We start from the raw sequence: 26,528 nt of genomic DNA on the forward strand, positions 1-26,528 counted from the left end.
TACTTGATACTGAATGGTACAGTGGAAAAATCAAGGGCTTTGGAGCAGTATCAGTCTGGGCTCAAATAGTGACTTTGTCACATCACTAGGCCAGTGACCTTGAGTAAGTCACATCTCATTCGGTTTCCCCATCTGTATATGGGGGAAAGCAATCCATGCCTCACTGGGCTAGAGTGAGGATTAAATGAGAATACAGTTTATGAAAAGCATAACAGCATAGTATAGACTAGGCGTTGTGATGAGTGGATCCCGTTAGAAATGGGTATATCCGGAGGAGGTAGGTGCACTGCTCTGGGGAGACATGGAGTGAAGAACTGGGGACAAGGGTACATTTTAGCTGCATAAAATGGGTTATGGCAGGTGTGGGTTTGGTGTGTCCGGGTCATCGGCTAGCTCTGTAGGCCTACTCAACAATCTCGGCTAACATGTTTTCATGTAAATATGTGTACACCTCTGAAATTAGATTGTTTAATCTTCCCCCCCCCCAGAAGTTAACATACATCACTGTGTGAGTTTGAGATTAATCTCAAAGGTTCCTTCTCACCCAAACATCTACGATTGTGCTTGGTTTTGCCTCCGAAAGGTTCTTAAATGCTGTTTCTTTAATGGGTGAGCTTCCTGATACTCCAAAGAAAGAATTCGTTAGCAGAATGTAGGACGCTTTCCAGTTGTCTATTTTTCGTTAGTTCTAATATTTATGCTTCTTGGAGTAAAGGTGGAAGTCGGGGGTGAGGGACGGCGGTGAAGTCACCAAATACCTCGGTTTCCAGGGGCGAGCTAAATTTTCTCTCCTAAAGAGGCTCAAGGAAGTAATCCAACTCCAGTCTGGGGAAATCCAATCCGCAGATTTCCCCTTGCTTTGGTTCCTCGCCGGTCTTAACTACCCGCTCAGGGGAGCCATCGGCCAGCCCTACGCGAGGCCGGATAGAGTCCACCGGCTCCCAGGAGGGCGGGACCGAAGCTCAGGAGCTGGGAGTAGAAGGCAAGTCCCCGGCGAGCGCTGACAGGGGCTGGCGCCGCAGGACCACAACTCCCAGCACGCCCTGCGGGCTACGCCGAAAGTGGTTGGCTGGGAGCTCTAGCCGTACTGTCCCTAACGGCCAATGGGATGCAGGAGAGTGATCTGACCCGGATTCTCGGGGACCAATGGCAGTACAGGGGAGGCGGGAGCTTCCTTACCACTCACCTTGCGCTCGGAAAAAATACATTTAACAGGTCGTGCGGGGCTGGGCTCCGGAGGGCAGGAAGACTAGAGCCGAAAGGCGCGGCTGCGTCCCAGAAAGCGGTGCCGGGAGGGTCCCGCTCACCTCGCGGCGCGCACCGGACGTCACTGGGGGCGGGGCCGGAGGCGGGGCCTGGCCTCGTTGTGAGCGGCTCGTAATCCATCATGGCGGCCGCGGGGGTCGGTGACCGTCCCTGAACAGCGCTGGAGCCGGAGCCGGTTCCCGGGTCCTGCGGCTGAGGAGCCCTTCCGTTGTCCACGGCCCCTACCTGCGGGGGGAGGTCGGGTCCTGCGACGGAGCCCGGGGGATGTGACTGCCTGGCGGCGGCGGCCGTAGCAACGTCCGGGGCCGGGGGAGGGGGTGTTTCGGGCAGAGACCCCCAGGCTCGGAGCAGCTGAGGCAGCCGGGCCTCCTCCCCCCTCTCCGCCCGCGACCCGCCTTCGGGGCCGCGAGAGTCTTTCGTCCCTTACAGCCCCGCCCCGGCTCTGGGACCCTCGGGGTGGTCTCTTTCCCCAGACCTAGGACACCCCGTTTCCTGAGGCGTGGAGGAGCGTCGCCCCCGGAGTAAGCCGCCCGTGCCTCGTCCCGGCAGCCTCCCTCTTGCCCCCGAGCCGCTCCTTGCTCCGACTCCCGGCCCCAGGTTTGGCCTCGGAGCTCCCCATTCAAATCCCATCCCTGCTGTCAAGGGGCCTCCCCTTCCCCCCAGGTTGCTCCCGTGAGGCTCTAATGCCCTGACTTCTTCCAATGTCACCTACGGCCCCCTTAGTCTCAGCCCAGCCAAAAACTTTAATGCAAAGGAAAAGCTTGGACTGGTTTCACAGGCCTTTTAAAAAGCGGACTTAAAAGTTGCTGGCAATGCATTCCTTCTCGTCTGAGTGGAGGGCCAGCCCTCGCTGAAGTCGGGGTGACCCGTGTCCTTTTCCGGAGAGCAGGGTAGAGAAGCAGGAGCGGCAGCTAGTGCAGCAGGAAGTTTGTCGGAAGATGAAGACACCAAGATAGGGGCTGGGTGACTTCCCCAGGAAAAGTTCTGGAGGAGCATCCAAACACGATCAACGTTTCCTTGATGTGTGGAAATCGACATGACTTTAGCCTTACTGACCCTTGTACAGCATACCCTGTGAATATTTCTGTTTAGGTTTTTCTCCTTGAAAGGGAAGAAACTTACTCAGCCAGTAAAAGACACTTAAAATCAAGAAACTTTGGGATCACATCGCAATTACATTACTTCGAATTGATAAACTGCGAATATAATCTGAACTCCTCTGTTTACATATGTCAACCTAAAATCTTCGCTTCCTTTCACTGTGGAAGATGTCTTGTGATTGACCTCGATTACTGACTTGTGGAGATGCGGTGAATGTGAAATCCCACATATAGATCGTTTTCCTTCTAAGCTCACTGATCATTCTGAAAGATCTTGAACCCTCTTCTGGAAAGGGGTGCCTATCGTTACTTTATGGGGCAGCAGCCTGGAAAAGTTCTTGGGGACCAGAGAAGGCCAAGTTTGCCTGCCCTGCACTTTATCAAAGGAGCAGGGAAGAAAGAATCATCGAGGCATGGGGGTCCACACTGCAATGTTTTTGTGGAACATGGTGAGTGCTTTTCAAGCTTTCCTGGTCCTGTTTTCAGCTTCGGGATGCCTAAGGAACTTTTGAACCACAGCACTTGTTGTCGGTTCTTTCCAGTTTTACTTAAAACTTCTGTTTCTGTAGTTATCTCTTAGTTTCTGGTGGAACTTTCTTTGTATAAGAAAAAGTTACTTGGTGACACTGGATGGCTTTATTCAAAATCTCTTTTGAGTTGGTTATTTTTGCCTGATTCCCCTTCTAACTCACTGTTGACCTTGGACAAGCCATTTTACTATTCCACCTTCCTGAGGAGGTTGGATTTAAGTGGTTTCTCAGGATCCATAGTCCACGATTCTGCTCTGATCTAACGCATGGGCTCTTCCTTCCCCTGCGGTGCGGGGATCTTTTACTACTTTATCTACAGGGAGCTTTTACCATATCCTCAAAGGGGTTTGTGCTCCCCTCAAAGTTAAAAACCACAGGTCCTAGTTGACACTAATATTCTTGACCTTTTCAATCATAAGTAGAACTTGAAAATACTCACTTTGGAGCTATGTGGGAACAGTCGAGGCGGGGGAGGCAGCATTCCTTGTGAATTGAGGACCCCCAGCTTCTAGTTATTGCACCTTACGCCAGGAGTACTCCTTTGCCATGGATGGAGCTTTTTCCTCCTCCTCTCTCCCTGTTTCATGTGACATTTGGGGCAAGAAAGGTTGTCTTTGACATTTTTATGAACGTCACTGGCATTTGAGTGCCGACAGTACATATTATACTGGTCACGTCCAGTCATTTTATGTGAAGTTTTAATGCTAAGTGTCAGCTTAGACTGATGTCTGGGACAGGGGACAGCCATGCGCCAATTAATTAGGGTCCTGTTTGTACTGTCACAGCCTGACATTTTTCAGACTGTGTACTTTATATTAAAATATCAACTGAGCTCACCCACCCTATTAGCAAATGTAGGACGTGTGCAAGTAGCATATACTTTGAAATTCAATCACAAATACCCTTAACAATGGGTGACTACAGTGAACAAAGTTCTCTATTCAGTGAACTTTCATTTGACAGTTGAGATTGATTTTCTTAACGGAAATCGTCATCTAAATAATCTGAGTACTTGGATTTTACTTTGCCTTGAAACATTAGTTATATTTTAGCATTGGTTTTAGACAGGCGAATATAGTAATATGTTATGGCGCTTCCCAAATTCAGGATTTATAAAGTGAATTGTTAACATTTTTAATTAATGATGATCATGCAACCTTAGTGAAAATTGGTACAGACTTTTTGGAGAGCTTTGGCCAAACTTATCAGAATCTACAATGTACATACCAGTGACCCAGTAATCTCACTTCTAGGAAACTATCCTGGTATAGAACACTGTAGTGCCTTACATGTGCCTTATACCCCTTCAGGGAGTCCAGAGGTTAAAACTTTTCATATTAACACAATACTAAGACGTTATTTGCACTCTTTGCTCTATTGGTGCAAAAGTAATGCAGGCTCCTAAGCACGAATCAAGGCTGTGGCAACTAACTATAGTAGCCATTGTATCCTTCATGCCATGCACTCATAGTAAAAAAAAAAAAAATTTTCTTTTTGGTTTTCACTTAAGAACGTTCCTGGTGAAGCAGCAAAAATTATTAATTTTACTAACTCTTGACTCTTGTGTATATATCTTGTTAATCTTCTGTGGATGAACGGGGAAGTAATTTTGTTTGCTGGTTGTCTTCTAGGAAGAGTGCTTGGGCAGTGGTTAGTTGCGAGCTGAACTTGCCACTTTTTTCATGGACTACCATTTTTACCGACAAACTATGGTTATTCAGATTAAAAAATGTATAACAGAGTCTTTCAAGGAAGACAACTGGTAGTGTCTATTGTCAATGATAACACTTGCTTTCCAGCGAAAATTAGGGTTTTGGAAAACTTGTATCTGCTACTGTGATGTAGAGATTGGTGGTAATATTTACAAATGTGCTATTTTGATATCTTATAATGGAATGTATTATTTGGAAAATCTACATAATTCAGTGAACTGATATTTTCTAAATGATCAACACATGATGTTATAAAATCAGGCACAGGTAAAAAAGATTAATTCAAGGTGCAAGATGGACCATTGGATTTTAATGTAACAGAATACAAAAATTAATTGATAGAGTTTTAGATTCTACTCAAAACTAATCTTTAAGAAACTACCACTTAGCGAGTTTGGTGTAGCTTCAAAGAACAATACCTACAATTATGTATAAACAGGGGAAAACAAGTTATTTTCCAGTGTTAATAAACTGTTTATTTTTAGGTGAACAAATGAATAAATGATTTAAATTTTTCAGTTTAAATTTATACTGTGGTAAATATTGGTGAGATAACCTATATAAACAAAAGCACTTTGGGGTCCTATATAATTTTCAAGAGAGTAAAGTGGTCATGAGATAAAGTTTTAGAACTGCTGCTACAGAAAGTTTATCAAGAAGTCATATAAGGGCGTGCTCAAAAAAAAAAAAAAAGGAAAGTCATATAAGGATGTGTATTGCCAGCATACTATAAAGTACCAACACTGAAAGATGCCCATGTAATGGTAAGTGGAAAAAAGCAATTTGGGGATCAGTCTGCATGGTATGGCTCTATTTTTGTAAAACAAAAATTAACTATTTATTTGTACATGCACAGAAAAAAGTGTGGAAGGATTTAGACTGACATAGTGGTTAATCTCTAGGGAATTGGGATTTAGGTGGAACAGCACAGAGAACTTTCACTTTTTACTTTGCATTTGTGATATTCCAGACCTTTTACAACATATTTGTTTTATTTTGTAATACCCAAATTATGAGGGTTTAAAAACCAAATTGGTGGCATCCCAACCAAATAATCACTTCTTTGTAGCACCTTTTAATGAAAGAAGTTGCCTAGATCATGTTTTACTGAAGACAAGTCAATTTCTTTGGACTTCGGGTGTACTTTTTCTAGGGGAACAAATGGTTCTTGATCTCTCACAGGCTGATCTTTCTAGAGTTGGTTAACATCCGTATAGACTGGATTAAAAAACTCGCAGCCATAACATACAACGTTGAACCAGACGTGAATCTGGAAGCCAAGAATAATGTTACGTGGTGGTGGTGAACCTGAAAGGAGTGGGCAGATGGCAGCTTTTTGCTAGGATCTTTCAGGGTCAAAGGGCTGGTCATATGTACAGGGGAAAAAAAAAGGAAACCATGATATTATTTCAGGGACCATATGTTCCTTCCAAATTTCGGTGTCTTGACTAAGAAAATTCACTTTTATGAAAGCTGGTAAAACAGGATTGAAAGCATTCACTAGTAAACCTGTTTACCTTAGTGTGTCCTTCTTTCTTCAACAAATATTTATTGAGCTCACACTATGTTCCAGGTAGTGTTTTAGTCATTGGTGATACATTAGTGAATAAAAATGCTTCCTTAAACTTACATTCTAGTGGGTGGAGACAGACCATAAATAAGCTAAAGAAGTAAAATATAGAGTATATTAGGTGGTGGTAGGTGCTGAGGAGAAGAATAACATAGAAAAGGGGGCAGGGAATATTGGGGGGGGTGATTTTAGTTAGGGTGGCTAGAGAGGCCCCAATGAGAAGGTGGCATTTGAATAAAGACCGGAGGAGGGAGGTGAGGGAGCAAGCCATGGAAATGATGGCTTTCAGGCAGAGGGGAATCAGGGCGCACAGGGCCCTAGGCAGAGCTTGCTTAGCAGGTTCACGGAGAAGCCTAGAGTAGCTGCAGCAGAGAGGGCAGAAGGAGAGTTGTAGGGGATGAAATGGGGGGTGGGGGGAGGTGGCTGGAGAAGAATGTGGCCTTGTTGTCCATTTCAAGAATTTTGACTTTTACTCATGTGTTGGCAGAATTTTGAGGGAGGAGTAACAGGGCCTGATTTACGCTTTAATAAAATCTCTCTGGCTGCTACGTTCTGAAGGAAAGCAAAGGAGGAAGGAGGGATTCCACTTGGCTGTTGATGGCACTACCCCGGATGAGAATGGTGAAGGCTTGGCCCAGGGTGTGGCGGTGGTGAAGGGTCAGATTCTGTGAATATCTGAAGGCACGGCAGACTAGATTTGCTCTTATATTAGATATGAGACGTGGGGTGTGAGGGAAGTCAAGCGTTTTTGGACTGAATAACTGGAAAAATGGCGTTGCCTTTTACTGAAATGTAAACTAGAGGAGCGGGGTTTGGGGAAATGGGTTGGGGGATGAAGATCTGGAGCTGAAGTGCGTGTTAGGCATCCAGGTGGATATGACAGATACACAGTTGGGTCTACAAGTCTGAATTCAGGGAAGCAATCCAAGTTGGTGAGAGAACCTGGGAGTCACCAGGTTCTAGATGGTATTTAAAGCTAGGAGAATGGATGACATCCCCAAGGGAAATCTCCATGTATGTGTCTTTCATATAAGTAAGGTGCTATTCAGTAGTTTATGATATTAAGACTTTACATTTTTATATAGGATTAGTTTGAATCTTTTGTGGTTTTTTTTTTTTTGCGGGGCGGGGGCGACATTCAAATTTTGCATGGGAATGATTTTTTTTTTTTTTCACACACACACAGACTGTATTTTATTTTTACAAGAGATAAATCAACTGACACCAAGCACTGTAAATGGATGACCACAACAAAAGCAACAATGATTGCAATCACCAAACACGAAACACACTCATACTATGTCATAATATTGACATTCAGTGCATGGGAATGATTTTTAAATCCTATACCTCCGTGGGTTTTTTTTCCTCTAAATCAGAAAGTTGCAGAGTTAAACAAAAATTGCACACAATTTTTCCTGTTTTTCTTGGTAGTGAATATTTTTAATATAAAATCATTTCAATTTTTAAAGTTTTGTAATGCTTTTCTAGTTAATGCTTTAAAAAGATTGAAGCTTTTTTTTTCTCTACAAATTATTTCTGGATTTTCTAATTTTAAGTTAGTACATCTATGTCCTTCAAGGTATTACTTATTTAATTTGTTTATGTCAGATGTTTTGCTATGACCTTAACTGAAAAATGATTTTAAGAAATTGTTTACTCTCAATTTAAAACTGTTTTCAAATAAAACTTTATTCAAGGTAATCGAATAGGAACTTGATAGATCAACACTGTAATTCTCATCACTGTTAAATTATACTAAGCATTCAAACACATCAGGAGGTGGGAGAACATACAGCTATTGAGTCTTATAGGTATTAAAGTTCAATCAGATCCTTAAAAAGAGGTTGTTTGGAAAGATTATATCCCTATATTTATGTTGGGTATTGGGGTTGTGGTACATGAACTAAGAAAATGCAAAATTGTATGTTTGTACATTTTTTTTAAGGCATCCTGTTATTTTCCATAGTCTAATACATTTTGTATGGTTTCTTGTTTTTCATGAAATCTTATTGCCCACTTTAAGAAATATGCTTATAATATAGAAGAATACAGAAATTTCAGTTATGGGATAAGTAACGGAGGATGATCAAAGATGATTTAACAAAAAGAGTTTTTACCTTATTTAAATGAAACATCCTGTTAAAGAAAATAATAGAAATTGGAGAAAACAAGAAAGCATTTTGTATTGGTTAAGATCTGTGCTTCAGATCTCCGTGTGATAACCGCTGGTGTGTTGTGAAGTGTGTTGCAAAGAGATAAATTTTATGAGTGGGAGGAAAAAGGATGAGTTAACATGATTGAGTTAGGAATTATACCCATAGGAGTATGTCAGGCATATTATCTGGGTCTACAGGATAAAAAGATTAAAATTGCTACTTAGATGATGAGCTTCAGTTAAAAGAAGCACTCCCTTAAGGTCTTCTGTGTGCGTATTCTGCAGTTCCCTGACTCCTTGCCTTTTTGGTGGTTGTGCCCCTGACGTCACTCTTCTGTGGGTTCAAAACCCACCTGCCTTTCAAAACTCTGCTTGGGTCCCACTTCCTTCTTGAACACAGATTTTGATGTGTTGTTTTTGGAGTGTTTATTTCCCAGATATTTGGGAGAGTCTAGATATCTTACTGATTTCTAACTTAATTCCATGTGGTCAGAGAACATCCTCTGTAAAATTTCAGTTTTTTGACATTTACTGAGATTAATTTTATGGCCCAGCCTATGACCTGTCTTACTGAATGTTCCATTTGTACTTGAAAAGAATATGTGTTCTGCAGTTGTTGGTTGTAATTTTCTATAAATGTGAATTAGATCAAGTTGGTTGACAGGGCTGTTTAAAATCTTCTACAGCCTTACTTATTTTTTGTATACTTTTCTTATCTGTACTTTTGCTAAGTTTCTTTTTGGTCTCTTTTGTTACTGAGCGGGGATGTTAAAAATCACAGCTATGATAGATTTTGGGTTTTCTTTGCTTTTAATTCTATCTTAAAATTTTTTTTTAGCTTTTAAAGTGTTTATTAGAAAACAAAGATGGCAGGGGTGGGGGAAGGAGGGGACTAAGCAATTAACTAAAGAAGCTAGAAAAACAAAGTAATCCCACAGTACACAGAAGGAAGAGAATGGTAAAAATAAAAACAGAAATTAAGGGACTTTCCTGGTGGCACAGTGGTTAAGAATCCGCCTGTCAACACAGGGTACACAGGTTCAAGCCCTGGTCTGGGAAGATCCCACATGCCGTGGAGCAACTAAGCCTGTGCGTCACAACTACTGAGCCCACATGCCACAGCTACTGAAGCCCGCGCACCTAGAGCCCGTGCTCCACAACAAGAGAAGCCACCACAATGAGAAGCCCACACACCGCAACGAAGAGTAGCCCCCACTCGCCACAACTAGAGAAAGCCCGTGTGCAGTAATGAAGACCCGACACAACAAAAAAAAAAAAAAAACAAATTAAGAAATGATAAAAATACCAAAAGCTGGCTTTGAAAGAAATTTATAAATTAGGTGAACGTCTAGCAAGATTGAAGAAGAAAAAGAATAGGCATACATGAGCAATATTGAGAATGAAAATATAACTATAAGTATTCTGTTAGTTTTTGTTTCATGTATTTTGAAGCTCTGTTAGGTCACCAAAACTTAATTTTTTTTTTCTGTTTTTCAGTTGGGATACTTTCTGTTGATCTGTGTTCAAGTTCACTAACTCTTCTGCAGTTTCCAGTCTTAAGTTTCTTTAAAATTTTCATTTCAGATATTGTCATTTTAAATTGTGAAATTTTCATCTGGTTCTTTTTTATAGTTTGCATTTTTCTATTGAGATTCACCATCTTTTCACTCATTAGGTCCATCTTTTCCTCCAAATCCTTGAAGGTATTTATAATAAAGATCTGTCTGTTTATTTAAATATCCAGGTCATCTTGGGGTCTATTTTTGCTGATTGCTTTTTCCCTACATTATGAATCACATTTTCCTGCTTCTTTGCATGTTTAATCATTTTTTATTATATGTCAGACTTATGTATGTTGCATTGTAGGGATTTTTGGATCTTGTCTTACTTTAGAGAGGTTTTCATTTTGTTCTGACAGGAAGTTAAGTTACTGACATACTCTTTTGACCCTGAAGTTTGGTTTGTGTTTTGTTAGATTGAGTCTATTTTGGATTTATCCTCAGTTCATAGGCATGGCCCTTACTCTAGGGGTCATTCTTTTTTTTTTTGTTTCTTTTTTTTTTTGGCTGCGTTGGGTGTTCATTGCTGTGTGCAGGCTTTCTCTAGTTGTGGTGAGTGGGGGCTACTCTTCGTTGTGGTGCAGTGGCTTCTCTTGTTGCGGATCACTGGCTCTAGGTGGGTGGGCTTCAGTAGTTGTGGCTCGTGGGCTCTAGAGCGCAGGCTCAGTAATTGTGGCTCACGGGCTTAGTTGCTCTGTGGCATGTGGGATCTTCCTGGACCAGGGATCAAACCAATGTCCCCTGCACTGGCAGGCAGATTCTTAACCACTGCCCCACCAGGGAAGTCCTAAAATTCTTTTAAATTAAAAATTTTCTTTCAGATTTTCTTTGATACTTAGTACTTGGTTCCTTGATGGTAGAGACCAAGTTCATACATCTTCATGGGTCAAGCACTATATTTTTTACAGGCTAGATGCTCAGTAAATATGGAATTGAATCTAGTTAAGTGATTTTCTCAATGCCCCCTCTGTATCATGAACTGTGTCAGTCTGGGGTAGGACAGCAGACTACCCCAGAACAAGGGGGCAAGGTAGCTAGCCAACAAAAGACTCTTTGTGTCCAGTTTACAATCCTGAGGACCACCATTGGCCATCTGCTTGGGAAAGTGGTTATTGCCTTTGAATCAACAGTGTGGGGTAGGTCCAATAAACGGGCTGAAGTAAGGGGATACTTGTTCAATTTGATCTTGGTGGTTAAGTGGTGGGGAGACCCCTGCTGGAGCCAACAGTACCTTTCACCTAGGTTCTCATCTTTTTATGCCAAGGGCTGCTTGTGGCCACTAACTGAATCTGGAAATACAGTATAGCACAGGAGTATTGGGCTGAATTTATAGTAATACCTAAACTTAATTGGAACCTTCACTTAAATAGATTTTATTTTTGGCATTTTCACTTTTATGAGAAAGAAAGAAAGGCAGCCAATCCAGTATTAAGAATTTGGTCAAAACAAACAACTCCTGAATTTGCCCTGGTATTGAGTAGATTCAACCTCAACTTCTGTACTTTCTGCTTCTGAAATATCATTTAGTAATTCATGGTTTTATTGGTGATTCTGTAGAATCCTGAATTACAGAGGGTGTTTCTTATGGATGTGGAAAGATCTAAATATTTTAAAAGCACTTTCATATACTTTTTTGGGGGAAATCTATAATGTAGATAGGATAGATGTTATTCCTCCTTTTCAGTAGAGAAAACTGAGGTTCAGGGTGGTGAAGTAGTGTTTTTAGGATTATATTGCTGATTCATTATAGAGCTGGGGTTGAAATCAAGTGTTTTTTGATAGCTTGAGTACTTTTTCTGTCAAAAACATTACTTTTTTGAAGATGGACTAATGCCTTTTGAAAATCTTCACAACGTTGAAATGGAGCAGCGGGGTGTTTAGATTTAGAATGCATCTAATCAAGAAGTTTATTTTTTTACTGCTTTGTGGAATATGTTTTTGACACTATATTGAATATTCTTACCTTTTGGTAGTTGGGTGTTTGGGGATGCTAGTACATAACAAAGTACCTTATTTAGGCATTTATAACTTATAATTTATGCTTTAATAAATTTAATTTTATTGTTCATAATTTTAGAAACCTATAAATTTTCCATGCTTTGTGACAGTTTTAAATTTTATTTTAAAATTTTTAATAATTTCAAATAGTACAATTTCTGATTTAACTACAAAACTACATTACATACATTTAAACTATAAAACTATATTACAAATGTCTATTCTGAGAAGCTTGCTTCTATCCCAGGCCTCTCTATCCTTTTTATTCCACTACTCCCTTTGGGAAGCCAGTTTTATTAGTTTCTCTTATCCTTCCAGTGTTTCTTTTGCAAATATATATTTATTAAACAAATGATAGCATGCAGTATATACTGTTCTGTACTTTTAAAATTTTTCACTTAATGTATCCTTAGGATCTCTCCATATTGGAATATAGATATCTTCATTCTTTCCATTGGCTTCTGTTGTATCCCACTGTCTTGGAAGTACCATTGGTTTTTCAACTCGTCCTCTGTTTCTGGATATTTGGGTTGTTTCCTGTCTTTAGCTATTATGGACAAAGCTGCAAGAATAACCTTATATCTGTCATTTTATACTTGTGCAGGTATAGCTGTGGGAGAGATTCCTAAAAATGGGAGTACTGGGCTAAAGGGTAAATGCATTTGTAATTTTTATTAATAGCTAGATATTACTTAGTAGATAGTAGTAGCAGATAGATAGATATTAATATGGATACTATGTTGATAGCTACGTTCCCTTCACTAGTAATGCACAAGAGTGATTGTATCCCCAGAGCCGAGCTGAGAGAGTGTTACCAAGTTTTGGGACTTTTAAGTAAGTGATAGTATTTTGGATTTACTATGGATTTAATTAGTAGCTCTCCTATGAGCTAGGTTGAGCATTTTGAACATGCTTAATGGACATACATATTTACCTTGCCGTGAACCATCTCACCAGGTTCATTATGTGGCAAATGCTGAAGTAGGGAACTGCGCAGGGCCAGGTTGGTTGCCTGCACAGCATCCGCTGTCCTCTGATCCGTCACTGCCCGGGTATCTCACAAGAAACAGCCCCATCCCAGCCTCCGGAGGGGGCCTGATTAGGTGGTATCCAGCCGTAGCTGTACATTAAAATCTCAGGAGCTTAAAAAGACTTCTGTCCAGGTCCCACCCCTAGGGAGGATTTACTTGGCCTGGGGAGATGCCCGAGCATCAGTTTTTTGCTCGGTTTTCTATTAAGGAGAGATTTTATTCAAAAAGTTTATTGCGGGGGAGGGTAAGGGACTATTGAAATAGAACGCTCTGACCATAAGGGCTGCAAAGTGTCCCCTTGTTTTTGTTTTTAATTCTCCAGGTGATTCTAACAGGCAGCCAGGATTGAGCACCCCTGGTCTAAGACAGTCATAGCATTCTGAGTTGACCCAGTCTGATGGAAAGCAAGGCCTTTTCTTCCCTGGAGCTGGGGGTGGACCGTCTTTGCTTCTGGTCGTCAGTGTAAACCTAGAGGGCAGCCAGGCTCAGGCTGGAGCCTGAAAGCCTTGGGGGGGGTTGGTGTTGGGGGTGGAGTGGGGGAGGGAGTGGGCACAACGTGGGGCTGCTACGCCAGCTTGCCTCTGGACTTTGAATTATGTGACGTCGTATGTTTCCTTATAGTTTAAGTCATTCTGTGTTGGGTTTACTATTACTTGCACCACCGGTGTTCTCGCTGAAAAAGCAATACATTTTAACTTGATCAATTATTTCACCTTTCCATCTTTTGAGAGAAAAACGACAGATTCCATTGACAAATGATGTTATAATTCTTTATATTTGTTAGGCTCTTAATTTACATACCACTTTCACACTTGTTTTTATGTTTTGTAAAATTGGCAAAATCCTGTGTTATAAGGATATTCTTACTTCTCCCTACCACAGTGTACTAATTATATCCCTGAGGTGTATTGCTGGACTGCCACGTTAGAGCAGCACTTTGTTAAAGATAACGCGTTATTTATATTGTCTTAAAACCCAGTCCTGGGTTATCTGTGCGGCCTGGCCGCTGCCACTTCTCGGGCACTGACTGGCTCAGCCACTGCCAGCCCTGCTGTGCCCCTACAGCCTGGCTTGTCCTGCAGTTGGCACCTCCAGCTAACGTGCTGAACGCCGGGCAGCTTTAAAGAACGCAGGACTTCTGGCTTAAGGACCTTTTATGTTTGTTCCAGACTGTGCTTCGAGGAAGCCACGGGGAGAGTGGTAAAGCCTGCTGAGTGCTCAGGGGGAAAGGCTGGTCAAGGACTCAGCTCAGTTCCGGTATCTACCTTGAAGAATGCTTCTGGCTACTGTTTGCCTAAATGTTAAAACAGCTTCTACCTCACAACAGTGTCTGTTCTTGAGAAATGACGGTCAATTAGGAGGAAAACCAAAAAAAAAAAAAATCCCAATGCTAAGAACCTCATAGCCTAAGATATAGTCAGAACATTGCCTAAGGGGAAAGAAATGTCATGATAATGTTTGTCTTTCAATTGCCCTTCCTTCCGGAGGCTGACAGTACTGACAGGTGACATTTGATGAGTGCGTACTATATTCAGGCACTAGTCCAATCACTTGTAATGTATTAAGTTATTTAACACAACAACAATTTCAGATATTTTTAACAGCAACGAAAAAATGGAAATTAAGAAGTGATCATTATTAGCACACCTGGAAGGTTTGTTTTTGTTTGAGAATCGCATTTGAGGTAGTTGCTGGGATCCGGTGGTTTGTGTGGATGAACGATAACACATAAAAATGTTAAAACATGCTATTATGAGTAATAGTAATAGTTACTACTCTTCACCCCCCACTATTCAGAACAAAATATATTGTTCAGTGGCTACAAGGTAAGGAAAAATTTTTACCCTTAGAGAAATGTGTTGTTTTTTTTGGGTGTTGGGGGGTGATATGTGAGCCTTTTCAGTCTAGCAGGGAAAATAGAGCTCTTGAAATACAGAAAAGTGCATTGCCTCTGTTATGTGTTCGCAGTAAGCTGCCTGCATAGCCCTGTGTTACTTCGGCTGAGCCATGACATGTGACGTTTAATTAGTAGCACCCTCCTTGGCATTGTCTAATTCACGAACATGCCATCATGTCATTGTCAGTTAAATTAAATGCGTAGTGTTTCCTGAAAAAAATTTTTTTGAGGGCTCTTTTTTTTAAGTTTAATTAAGATATGGGCACAATAGAGAAAAGCCTTCAGGAAATATAAGAAAGATGTATTATTTTTTAAATAGCTACATTGTTTTTTATTAAAAAAACATGCATTTCTGTAAATTATTCAAAGAAGATTTGATTCAGAAAGTAATTTGAAGTTCAGTCAGCCTGATGAGTGTTACTTTAATTCCTGTTCAAATGAAAAGTAATCATTTCCTAGTAAAAGTAATACATGATCAAAGTAAGAAAAATGTAGGTGTCCTAAGAGCAGTTATCAGGGTGCATTTGGGTTACAGTGTTTCCAACTTATGAAGTCATAGTTACTGGATGGATTTTTATAAGTTGATCAAATCCTGGTATGACTTTCTGTGTAAGTTCACATCATTGCTTTGTAAGAATGTGTAATCATGATGTTGATAGTGAGTCAGAAGGGCCAGTAACTTATGATTCTTTAATAGAAATGAAGTTTTTGTTTAAATTGGCTTGTTGGAGAACTTATCAGTAAATTCATAATGAATCCCGTAATGAATGGTCACAAATACACAGTCCAAAGAGCCATGTCCTTGCTCTTTGGGATGTCCTTTCATTGTAGGGCTGGAAAGAACTGGAAACTGCCTCCTTCTCTGTGCTCAGGTACAAAGTTCCTAAGCTAAGTGGGCGGCTGCTCTGCTCTGTGTGAGTGCTAGTCATGGGTCTGCCTGTGCCCACAGATGCCGTTGCAGACCCATGAGCAGGGATGCCAGTTAACCCACTGGAGAGCATGTTTTGGCCAAGAATTGTGGCTTACCCAGAAGAGGGCAAGACCACACCTGTCCTGAGGCATTTACAATCCAGTACAGAGAAAAACAAGAGAGAGGTGAGAAAAATGTAGTAAAAAGGAAATTGGATGAGGGCCTAAGAAAAGGGATAAAGTAGGTTGGTTAGGATTGGTGACACCCAGCTGCTTGCCACTGCATAGCACCGGGGCTCTGGGGGCTGTAGTACATCTGACCCAGACCTTCTCGAGCAGGGGACTCTGTGCCCTTTTCAGACCAGTCGTCAAGAGAGAGGAACCCAGACCAGAGGGCAGACAGCAGAAGCAAGAAGAACTACAAGAAGAACTACAATCTTGCAGCCTGTGGAACAAAAACCACATTCACAGAAAGATAGACAAAATGAAAAGGCAAAAGACTATGTACCAGATGAAGGAACAAGATAAAACCTCAGAAAAACAATTAAATGAAGTGGAGATAGGCAACCTTCCAGAAAAAGAATTCAGAATAATGATAGTGAAGATGATCCAGGACCTTGGAAAAAGAATGGAGGCAAAGATCGAGAAGATGTAAGAAATGTTTAACAAAGACCTAAGAATTAAAAAACAAACAAACAAAGATGAACAATACAATAACTGAAATGAAAAATACACTAGAAGGAATCAATAGCAGAATAACTGAGGCAGAAGAACGGATAAGTGACCTGGAAGATAGAGTGGTGGAATTCACTGCCGTGGAACAGAATAAAGAAAAAAGAATGAAAAGAAATGAAGACAGCCTAAGAGACCTCTGGGACAACATTAAATGCACCAACATTTGCATTATAGGGGTCCCAGAAGGAGAAGAGAGAGAGAAAGGACCTGAGAAAATATTTGAGGAGATTATAGTCAAAAACTTCCCTAACATGGGAAAGGAAATAGCCACCCAAGTCCAGGAAGCGCAGAGAGTCCCAGGCAGGATAAACCCAAGGAGAAACATGCTAAGACACATAGTAACCAAATTGACAAGAATTAAAGACAAAGGAAAATTATTAAAAGCAAGGAGGGAAAAACGACAAACAACATACACGGGAACTCCCATAAGGTTAACAGCTGATTTCTCAGCAGAAACTCTATAAGCCAGAAGGGAATGGCTTGATGTATTTAAAGTGATGAAAGGGAGGAACCTACAACCAAGATTACTCTACCTGGCAAGGCTCTCATTCAGATTCGGCAGAGAAATCAAAAGCTTTACAGACAAGAGGGAGGAACTCGGCCATTTGCCCCATAGTCTAAGTCCTCTGTTGTGGTGTGAGTCTCATTCCTAGGCCCATCAAGGTTACAGTGTCATGTGTGTTCTCTGGTTGTCTTTGGTTTTGGCTGAACTCAAGGGATGGCCATTTGTGAGGAATATTGGTACATTTTACCACTTATGGGCTCCAGCTGCAGTGGATGTCATTTTGAGGATGTACGCTTGGCAGTGAGTCAGATGGGATGCACACATGGCTTTTCAGTTATTAACCCAATACAGTGCACTCTCCTGACAGACTTCTGAGAAGTACGGGTGACTACATTTAAAAGCTTTTCTCTGCTGGCTGGAGGTTGAGCCCTATTTCAGCAAAAGCACTTCCATCTCTTCTGAAATGCATTAGGAAAACTGGAGGCCGTCCCTGATTCACAGACAATGGGTTGCATCTAAATAACCCATCTTAGACACCAGAATGTCATACATTCCTTACCTGTTGTAGCTGCCCTTTGAGTGCTTTCTCTGTGCTAGACTCTGTGCAGAGCCCTTGGCATATTATTTTTAAAAGTTACCAAACAATGCCAGAGTCCTTATGCTAAGAACAATCTAAGTTTGGGGTTTTGTAGCTTAAAACCCTCTCGTGGTTCCCATTGTGTGGAGCAACAGTCTCTATTTTTGTAAAAAATCACGTACCTTTATCCCTAAAAATTTTTTGAGCAAGCAAATTATAGTTACCAATTAACGTCAGAGCCCTTATGCTAAGTTGCAATCTGTTTGGCGTTTTGTAGCTCAAAAACTTCTGGTGGTTCCCATTATATAGTGCAGCAGTCTCTATTTTTGTAAAAATTTATGTACTCTTTTTTTTTTTTTGCTGTGCCATGTGGCATGTGAGATCTTAGTTCCTCGACCAGTGATTGAACCCACGCCCCCTGCAGTAGAAGTGCAGAGTCTTAACCATTGGACCACCAGGGAAGTCCCCAAAATTATGTACTCATCTGAAAATTTTTTGAGCAAGCAAACCATATATATATATATTATTTTTTTCTTTTGCCAAAGTTGTGTTTAAAGTTTTGGAGTTGAATTTTCATCACCTGTTTGCTTTTATGAAGACCACGTGGGCAAGGAGTAAAGGTAGGGAGGTGAGAGGGTACTACCCTTCCTTGGGACCTTTAATTGTCTAGTGTGTGGGTGGTTTTTGCTGGCCGACCTAATAGAGCACCCTGCTGTTTTGATTTGCAGTTTTCGGTAGAAGGAAAAAAAAAAATCAAAGCTCCTCGTTTCTCCCTTCCTTCTGCCTACATACTCTGGCTTATGATAGGAAATGGAAACTCCCGGAGTGAGCGGGAAATGACTTTCACATTTAGGTTTCTCATTCTAAAGTTCTTTCCCTCAGATTTCAGCCTGAACTCTTTTGATAACAGACCTTAGCTCTGTTCTTTGAAGTGCATATGGAAAAATGTTTATCAATGTTGAAATTTAGCATTTTTGATTTCATAAAACTCCCAGTTTGGCTGATTATTAAATTCCTGCTTGTTTGGTTGTGGCTGAATTCTGTTTTTAAAAGAGTAGACTGTGCTCCCAGCAAATTGAAGATCAAATTAATAAATAAAAGTGGACCTGGAAAAGTAAGGCTTGACAGTGTGACAGTATATGTTAAACCAAACCTTCCCAGAAATGAAAGTACAGACTATAGAATGTATAGTTATTTTGTCCCTTGACAATTTCCTGCTTCTGTGTTTATCTCCTAGTCCAACAGGGAGACAGGGGTGATATTGAAATCATGGTTTTATCTGAACTCAAATCCCAGTTTACCACTTAGCAGCAGCGTGACTGCAGGCATCAGGACTGACATAGTAGATACTGGTTGAGCGCATTGCTAGCAACTGGCAGTACAACAAGTCGTTTTAATTCTCGGAGTCTCTGGTTCCTGATTTGCAAAATGGGAATATAGTACTTACCTTGATTGTGCTGTTGATGAGAGAATTAAATGAAATAATAAGTAAAAAATGTCTAACAATGCCGGGCACTTAGCCTCTAACAAATATTAATTATTGCTGCTATTATTATTTATAATTCTAGAATAATATACCTGTCAGTAATAAGGAGCAGGCCAAAAGAGACTACACCAGAGAAAGATTAAGAAATAAACTCTAGTAGTGATAACGTTGTGATGAGCAGTTTGCCTGAGACAAGGTTGTACAGGGTTGGTAATTATGGATTATCTGTAAAATCTGTGGGTTATATCCGAACACATTGATGACACTGGAATGCAACTCCTCCAGAAAATTCTAGAGAAGACCCCTGCTTAAACTGTAAATACTTTTTTTTTTTCAAAGTACTTCCTATAGGGTGATTGGGGGATGTGAGCTGTAGAGATCTTTCCACCCCTGCTGCATGAAATCCGGGCTTCTCATGACTCGCCCTGAGGATTCCCTTGTCGTCTGGGCCTTCAGGCAGTTCTTGCTGTGAGAAGCAGCATCCTCTCACCAGATGGCTGCGCCTTTCTTTTCCTCGTGTAATTTATTGTTTCTTCAGGACAAAGTTATCTGATCCTTAAATCTACTGCTTCTTGTTTAGCACACATTTTTTCAGCTCTTTTCTCCGAGTCTGCATAGGTTTTATTTATGAACCTGTGTAGACGACAGATTCGTGAAGCACAGTTTGGTGTAATATATTGTGGTTAGTTGGCTGGAGGTGAGTTCTGAGGTTTATAAGTGTGTGTGGTCACCAACCCAGCAAGCTTTTAATTTTCCTTGGTCCGAAGGATTTCTTGTGTGGACAAAAGCCTAAGAAATTTACTGGTCTACCAGAGTATTTGTGTTTTTTCTTTATGTTGTTGTGATGGCTAATTCTCCTCGTGACTTTCTGGGAATCTGTCAATTTAAAGAAATTTATAGGAATTTAAAGTAAACCTTACGCTCTGTGCCAGTTATTTGGAGATTGGTCTTCCAGGCCCCTGCTTTCAGTCTCCTCCCTTCTTATGCCATTTAGCCATGTTATTTTTTGCCAGCATCTTCACTACCCATACGATGAAGGGAACAGGTGAATTTCTTTGAGGCTCTTCCCCTATAGGAGCATTTTTTGACTTTATAGCCCTTAAGTTTATATTTAATTGTGCAATGAAAGTGGGCTGACCCAAACGTCTTTGGAGAATTCTTCTGGCTCAGAAGTTATTTCATTCTCCTTTGTCACTGTGCTAGTGCTGATTTAAGTAGGGAAGATATAGAATAGACTATAAATAAAACTTAAAGATTTGTGTAACTACCACCCACCACAACAGGACGCAAAATACTTCCATAACCCCCATAAACTTTCTCATGTGATCCCTTTACAGTCATTCCCTCCCCTCACCCCTGCCCCCTGGCAACCACTGATCTGTTCTTGTCACTGTATTTTGTCTTTCTGAGAATGTCATATAAATGGAACCATGCAGTGTATAACCTTTTAAGACTGGCTTCTTTCACTGTGCACAAGGCCTTTGAGATGCATCCAAGTGTTGCATATAACAATAGTTTGTTCCTTTTCATTACTGATTAGTATTCTGTTGTATGGATGTACCACAGTTTGTTTATTCACTCACCTGTTGAAGGACATTTGGGTTGTTTCCAGTTACTGATGCTTATGAATAGAGTTGTTATAAATCTTTGTGTACAGTTTTTATGGGAATACACACTTTCATTTCACTTAGCATCTTAGTTTCCTATGGTTGCTGTAACAAATTACCACAAGCTGGGTAGCTTAAAACAAGAGGAATTTCTTTTCCCACTATTCTGGAAACTAGAAGTCTGAAATTAGTATTGCTGGCCCAAAGTCATGGTGTCAGCAGGGCCTTGCTCCTTCAGAGGTTCTAGGGAAGAACCTCTTCCTTTCCTCTTCCAGCTTCTAGAGACCACCAGCATTCCTTGACTTGTGACCCCTTCCTTGAATCCCTCCAACCTCTCACTTCCATTGTTACATCTTCTTCTCCTGTTTTGTAGTCACATTTCCCTCAGACTCCCTCTTGTTTTTTTTTTCTGTTTTGTTGTATTCATTCACTTGTTTTATTTTTTAGATTCCACGTATAAGTGATAACATACAGTATGTGTGTTTCTCTGACATTTCACTAAGCAAAATACCCTTGAGGTCCATCCATGTCCTTGCAAATGGCAACATTTCATTCTTTTTTATGGCTGAGTAGTATTCCATTGTATGTATATATACCACACCTTTTTTTATCCATTCGTCTGTTGATAGACACTTAGGTTGCTTCCATATCTTGGCTATTTGTAAATAATGCTGCTATGAACATTGTGGTGCATGTATCTTTTTGAATTAGTGTTTTTGTTTTCTTTGGACATATACCCAGGAGTGGAATTGTTAGATTATATGGTAATTCTAGTTTCAGTTTTTTGAGGAACTTTCATATTGTTTTCCATAGTGGCCAGTTTACATTCCCACCAACAAGGTACAAGAGCTCCCTTTTCTCTACATCTTTGCCAGTATTTGTCAATTGTGGTCTTTTTGGTGATAGCCATTCTGACAGGTGTGAAATGGTATCTCATTGTGGTTTTGATTTGTATTTGCCTGATGATTAGTAATGTGGAGCATCTTTTCATGTGTCTGTTGGCCATCTATATATCTTCTTTGGAAAAATGTCTATTCAGTTTTTCTTTCCATTTTTTAATGGGGTTGTTTTTTCGATAATGAATTTTATTAGCTGTATATATATTTTGGATACTAACCCCTTATCGGTCATATCATTTGCAAGTATTTTCTCCCATTTTGTAGGTTGTCCTCTCATGTTGTCACTGGTTTCCTTTGCTATGCAAAAAGTCTTAAGTTTAATTAGGTCCCATTTGTTTGTGTTTGTGTTTGCTTCTTTTGCCTTAGGAAACAGATCCCCAAAATATAGCTAAAATTTATGTCAAAGAGTGTTCTGCCTATGTTTTCTTCCAGGAGTTTTATGGTTTCTGGTCTTACATTTAGGTCTTTAATCCATTTTGAGTTTATTTTTGTATATCGTGTGAGAAAATGTTCTAATTTTATTCTTTTATATGTAGCTGTCTAGTTTTCTGAGCACCACTTATTGAAGAGACTGTCTTTTCTCCATTGTATATACTTGCCTCCTTTGTTGTAGATTAACCATAAGTGCATGGGTTTATTTCTGGGCATGGATATTACTGGCTCTTGTGATAAGTTTATTTAGTTTTATAGGAAACTTCTGAACTATTTTGCAGAGTGGCTATTATTTTACATCCCTACCAGCACCTTTTCATGCCAGAATTCCTGGCATCCTTGCCAGCACTTGGTATTATGATTATTATTTATTTTTGCCATTCTTGTTGAGTACCCATTATGGTTTTAATTTACATTTCCCTGCTGGCTAATGATGGTGAGCATCTTTTCATATGAAAACTTCAGGGGCTTCCCTGGTGTCACAGTGGTTAAGAATCTGCTTGCCAGTGCAGGGGACACGGGTTCGAGCCCTGGTCCGGGAAGATCCCACATGCCGCGGAGCAACTAAGCCCGTGCGCCACAACTGCTGAGCCTGCACTCTAGAGCCTGCAAGCCACAACTACTGAGCCCACGTACTACAACTACTGAAGCCCGCGTGCCTAGAGCCCATGCTCCGCAACAAGAGAAGCCACCACGATGAGAAGCCCGCACACTGCAACGAAGAGTAGCCCCCGCTCGCCGCACCTAGAGAAAGCCCACGCGCAGCAACGAACACCCAATGCAGCCAAAAATAAATAAGTAAAATAAATTTATTTAAAAAAAAAAGAAAGAAAAGAAAACTTCATGCCTTTTAATTTTTGTCTTTTTGTTGCCTTCATAAGTATGAGGAAGAAAAGCGTGAACTGAATCATAGCTAAAGAAAGAAGAGCATTATAGTCTTACAGCAGAATCTCGCCTAATAGCATTGTTATACAGTACAGTACCATAACACGTTCCAAGTCTCTTTTATACCATTTAATCTGTCTTCTGTTAAATTTCTTTAATTTAAATTTTTTAAATAAAGTATTATCTGAGTTGTTGATATGCTTGGTTCTATTTTAAGAGGTAAGTGTCATATAGCTTTCTAATGAATAATAAAAAATCTAAATCATGCTGATTCTCTACCAAATTATCTTTTTAAATGAAAAATCTCTACCAAGCCCCACCACCACCATGATCCCAAGCATGATATGGGCTTATCTTTTTGCTTCTGTCAGGCTGCAGTTCACGCTGGTTTAATGTTGCTGTAGATCACTTTTAGGGACATTTAATCATCACTTAGACTAGATTTGAAGTCCTGACCATTTATCTTCTCTTGAAGCAGTGGTTTATAGTAATAAGTTGTGCTAAGTTGTGGTTTGGTCCTTGATTAAGTCCAACACAGTAGCTTCTGATGCTTGAATTCTTACTGAGCTATGACGGGCAATTAAATGAACGCTGGTAACCATTATCTGAGAATTAAAAACCTCAGTTCAGAAGGGCATGGCAGAGTAGAATAAATGAGCTGATGCAAAGTAAATGACATATCTTTATATTATTAAGTTATTCTAATTGTGCTCCTTTTAATATGACATTTGGGGTTTAATATAAATAAATAGTACCAAGTTTCAGTCTCTGAAAATTGAAGAGCCCATTATTTCACCTAAAAATGGTCATGGCTCAGAAAATGGGATTACGTGTCATTTCCTTGCTACCTACCAGAATCCACCCCCTCCAAAGAGGTATCACTTCCTCTGCTCCCACAGCATTCTTTGCTTATCACTGTGTTATTTATCGCACTGTGTTATAATTGCCTCCCTGTCACTTCCTCTTAAATGCCTTTAGAGCAGAGATTGTGTGGTAGTGCCTATCACATAGGATGTTCAGTAAATATTAAATGAATGAATGCAAAATGAATAGTTAAAGAACCTGGGTGATGTTTTGAGCTTGGAGGAGAGGAGACTAAGGGAAGGTGTGTTAGCTGTCTGAAAATATTTAAAGGATGGTCATATAAGAGGCAGTTGGTCTCACCCTGCACTGCTTTGGAAAGCAGAATTAGGAGAAGTGGATGGCAGTCACAAAATAAGACATGTTTGGGCTTAGTGTGGAAAGAGCTTTCAGACAAGGAGAGCAGTCAAGCAATAGAATGGGTGCCTTGGAAGACCATGATTATTCTGTCACTGGGGATATTCAAGGGGAGGCAAGATATGGCAATAAGGAGGGATTTGAACACAGTGGGGCTTCTCAGGACTCTTCCTTCTATGAGTATCGTTGTTGAGTACACTAGGGAACAATCTCAGGGAGATTATTATCTAGTAAGGGAGAGACGATAGCTTCAGGTGGCAAAGGGCAAAGTATGTTAGGAATAGCTTGGCTGGGATATTCAGGGTAGTACATGGATTAAGATGGAAAGGCACGTTTGGTCTACTTCAGTGATGACCTTGAGTGCCAAGCCAATTCCAGAGATATTTGGTAGCCAATGAAAGTTATAGATGTTAGCATCATGAAAGTATCCCCAGTACTTAGAACAGTGATAGTACATGTTCAATAAATATTTGTTGAAGGTGTTTGTCAAAAGATCAGAGCCACATGATTTAGCAAAATTAACCTGTAATCTAAGTTTAGGTTGCAAGTGGAAGGGAGGACACTTAAGTAGGAAGTAAGGAGAGCCTGAAGAAAGGAAGATGACACAAAGAGCCCTCTTGGATATGGGATTGACTGGATTGGTCAAGTGGGCAGAGATGGGGAAGAGGTAAAAATGATTCTCTGAAGTTCAGTCTGGTGACCCGAAATGGGAGTGACATTCACAGAAATAGGGTGGTTCCTTGTAGTTCTTATGTAAGCAGAAGGCAAGGCTTTTGGTTCTGGACATGCTTCAGTAATGGTGTTGGGTTGACAGTATCTATCCACTCTTCCCACTGTGGTTTGTACGCATGTGTCACTCACTCCTCACTTACTTCCATGTTATTCACGGTTCTCACCATGACTTGGAAGTCTGGGTCTCTCGAGAGGATCAAATGTAATGATGAGAATAAGTGCCTGGTAGGACTTATTTCCTGTAGATTCAGTAAGACACGCCCCTTCATGTGGTTTTCCTGTTCACTCATAAGGTGTATTTGATGTGTTAGCTATAGTAGTGGGTACATTAGGAGACCCTTTTGACCCATTCTCCCCTTTTTGCTATGTTGGAAAAGCCAAGCAAAGCTCTATTTTGTTGAGTCGTTGGCGCCAGCCCTGGAGGTCCTTTCCCTGGGCATGTGGGGTTGTGGAATAAGGGCGCTCTGCGCAAACCCAGCGCAAGGGGCCTCTGCTTGGATGCTGCTCTGCCTGGTCCCCAGAGATGGGGTCTGTGACCCGCCATCTGTAGCTGTCCGCTTCAGGTGACCGAGGAGGACCAGGACACGCTCCAGGACCTATGCCTTTTAGGACTTTCGTTGTGCAGAAAGAACACTCTTTAGTGTCAGGATAAGTTTTTGTCAAAATACAGAAAAGTGTTGATTACACTTCTCATTTATTAAAAAGTGATTTGTAAGCATTGTAGTTGGCCCATTATGTAAGCCATTTAGTATAATATTTCTCCATGAGAAAAGGGGCAACTGCTTTTCTTATGAAGAAGAATGGGTTTATTTATTTATTATTTTTTAATTTTTTAATTTTTTGGGGCAGTGTTTGGATCTTCATTGCTGTGCATGGGCTTTTCTCTAGTTGCGGAGCGGGGAGGCTACTCTTCATTGCAGTGCGGGGACTTCTCTTGTTGCAGAGCATGGGCTCTAGGCTCACGGGCTCAGTAGTTGTGGCTCGTGGGCTCTAGAGCCCAGGCTCAGTAGTTGTGGCTCACGGGCTTAGTTGCTCCGCGGCATGTGGGATCTTCCTGGACCAGGGCTCGAACCCATGTCCCCTGCATTGGCAGGCAGATTCTTACCCACTGCGCCACCAGGGAAGTCCCAAGGATAGGTTTAGAAATGCAAAGATCAACAAATAGAAGTTGGTTCCCTGCTGTAGCCTGCTTCCAAATTTATACTGCTTTAGGAAAGCCGCTGTATTTGGGAGGCTTTGTATTTTTTCCTTTCTCCTGACTTTTGACACACCGGGTTCACACCGAGGCTTCCCCCCAGTTCTCCTCCTGCAGAAAGCTGCTTCTTGGGCTTTCTGCATTTGGATAGGGAGTTTAATTAATTATTTGGTCAAATGAAAGACACTTACCTCAGATTTTCCACATGAAATTGCAGCAGTCTTTAGATTTCCAGTCAGCTAATTCAGTGGGTCACGTAGTTCTTCGTAACTTTTAAACATTTTACAAATTCGAACACTACAAAGTTGGTGCCTTTTTCAGCTATTTTTCAGCACTGCTATAAATGGAAGGTTTTCTCTTCCGAGCCATTGAAACGCATTTTACCCTAACATTGTCTCTTCACCTTTGGAGTTATCTTGACAGTGTCTGGGGCAAAGAAGAGAAGTTAGTAGGGCTGCGGGAGTGAAGGGGAGGTGTTGTTTCTGTTGCTGCTACTTGCCGAATCATCTTTGGATGTCTAAGGGAAC

At 40.9% G+C, this 26,528-nt stretch overlaps 1 protein-coding gene across 2 annotated transcripts in view; it reads left to right on the forward strand.

Moving 5' to 3' along the window:
* Positions 1 to 1,207: 1,207 nt before the first annotated feature.
* ABL1 (ABL proto-oncogene 1, non-receptor tyrosine kinase) overlaps positions 1,208 to 26,528 on the forward strand; it is a 131,406-nt gene continuing 106,085 nt past the window's right edge. For both annotated transcript variants that reach the window (XM_036856790.1, XM_036856792.1), the window contains exon 1: positions 1,208 to 2,815. In XM_036856790.1, the coding sequence (XP_036712685.1) occupies positions 2,680 to 2,815 (136 nt within the window). In that variant the 5' untranslated portion in view covers positions 1,208 to 2,679. The remainder of the gene's footprint in view (positions 2,816 to 26,528) is intronic.

This window comes from Balaenoptera musculus, chromosome 6 (genome assembly GCF_009873245.2).
Source record: "Balaenoptera musculus isolate JJ_BM4_2016_0621 chromosome 6, mBalMus1.pri.v3, whole genome shotgun sequence".
Taxonomy (NCBI): Eukaryota; Metazoa; Chordata; class Mammalia; order Artiodactyla; family Balaenopteridae; genus Balaenoptera; species Balaenoptera musculus.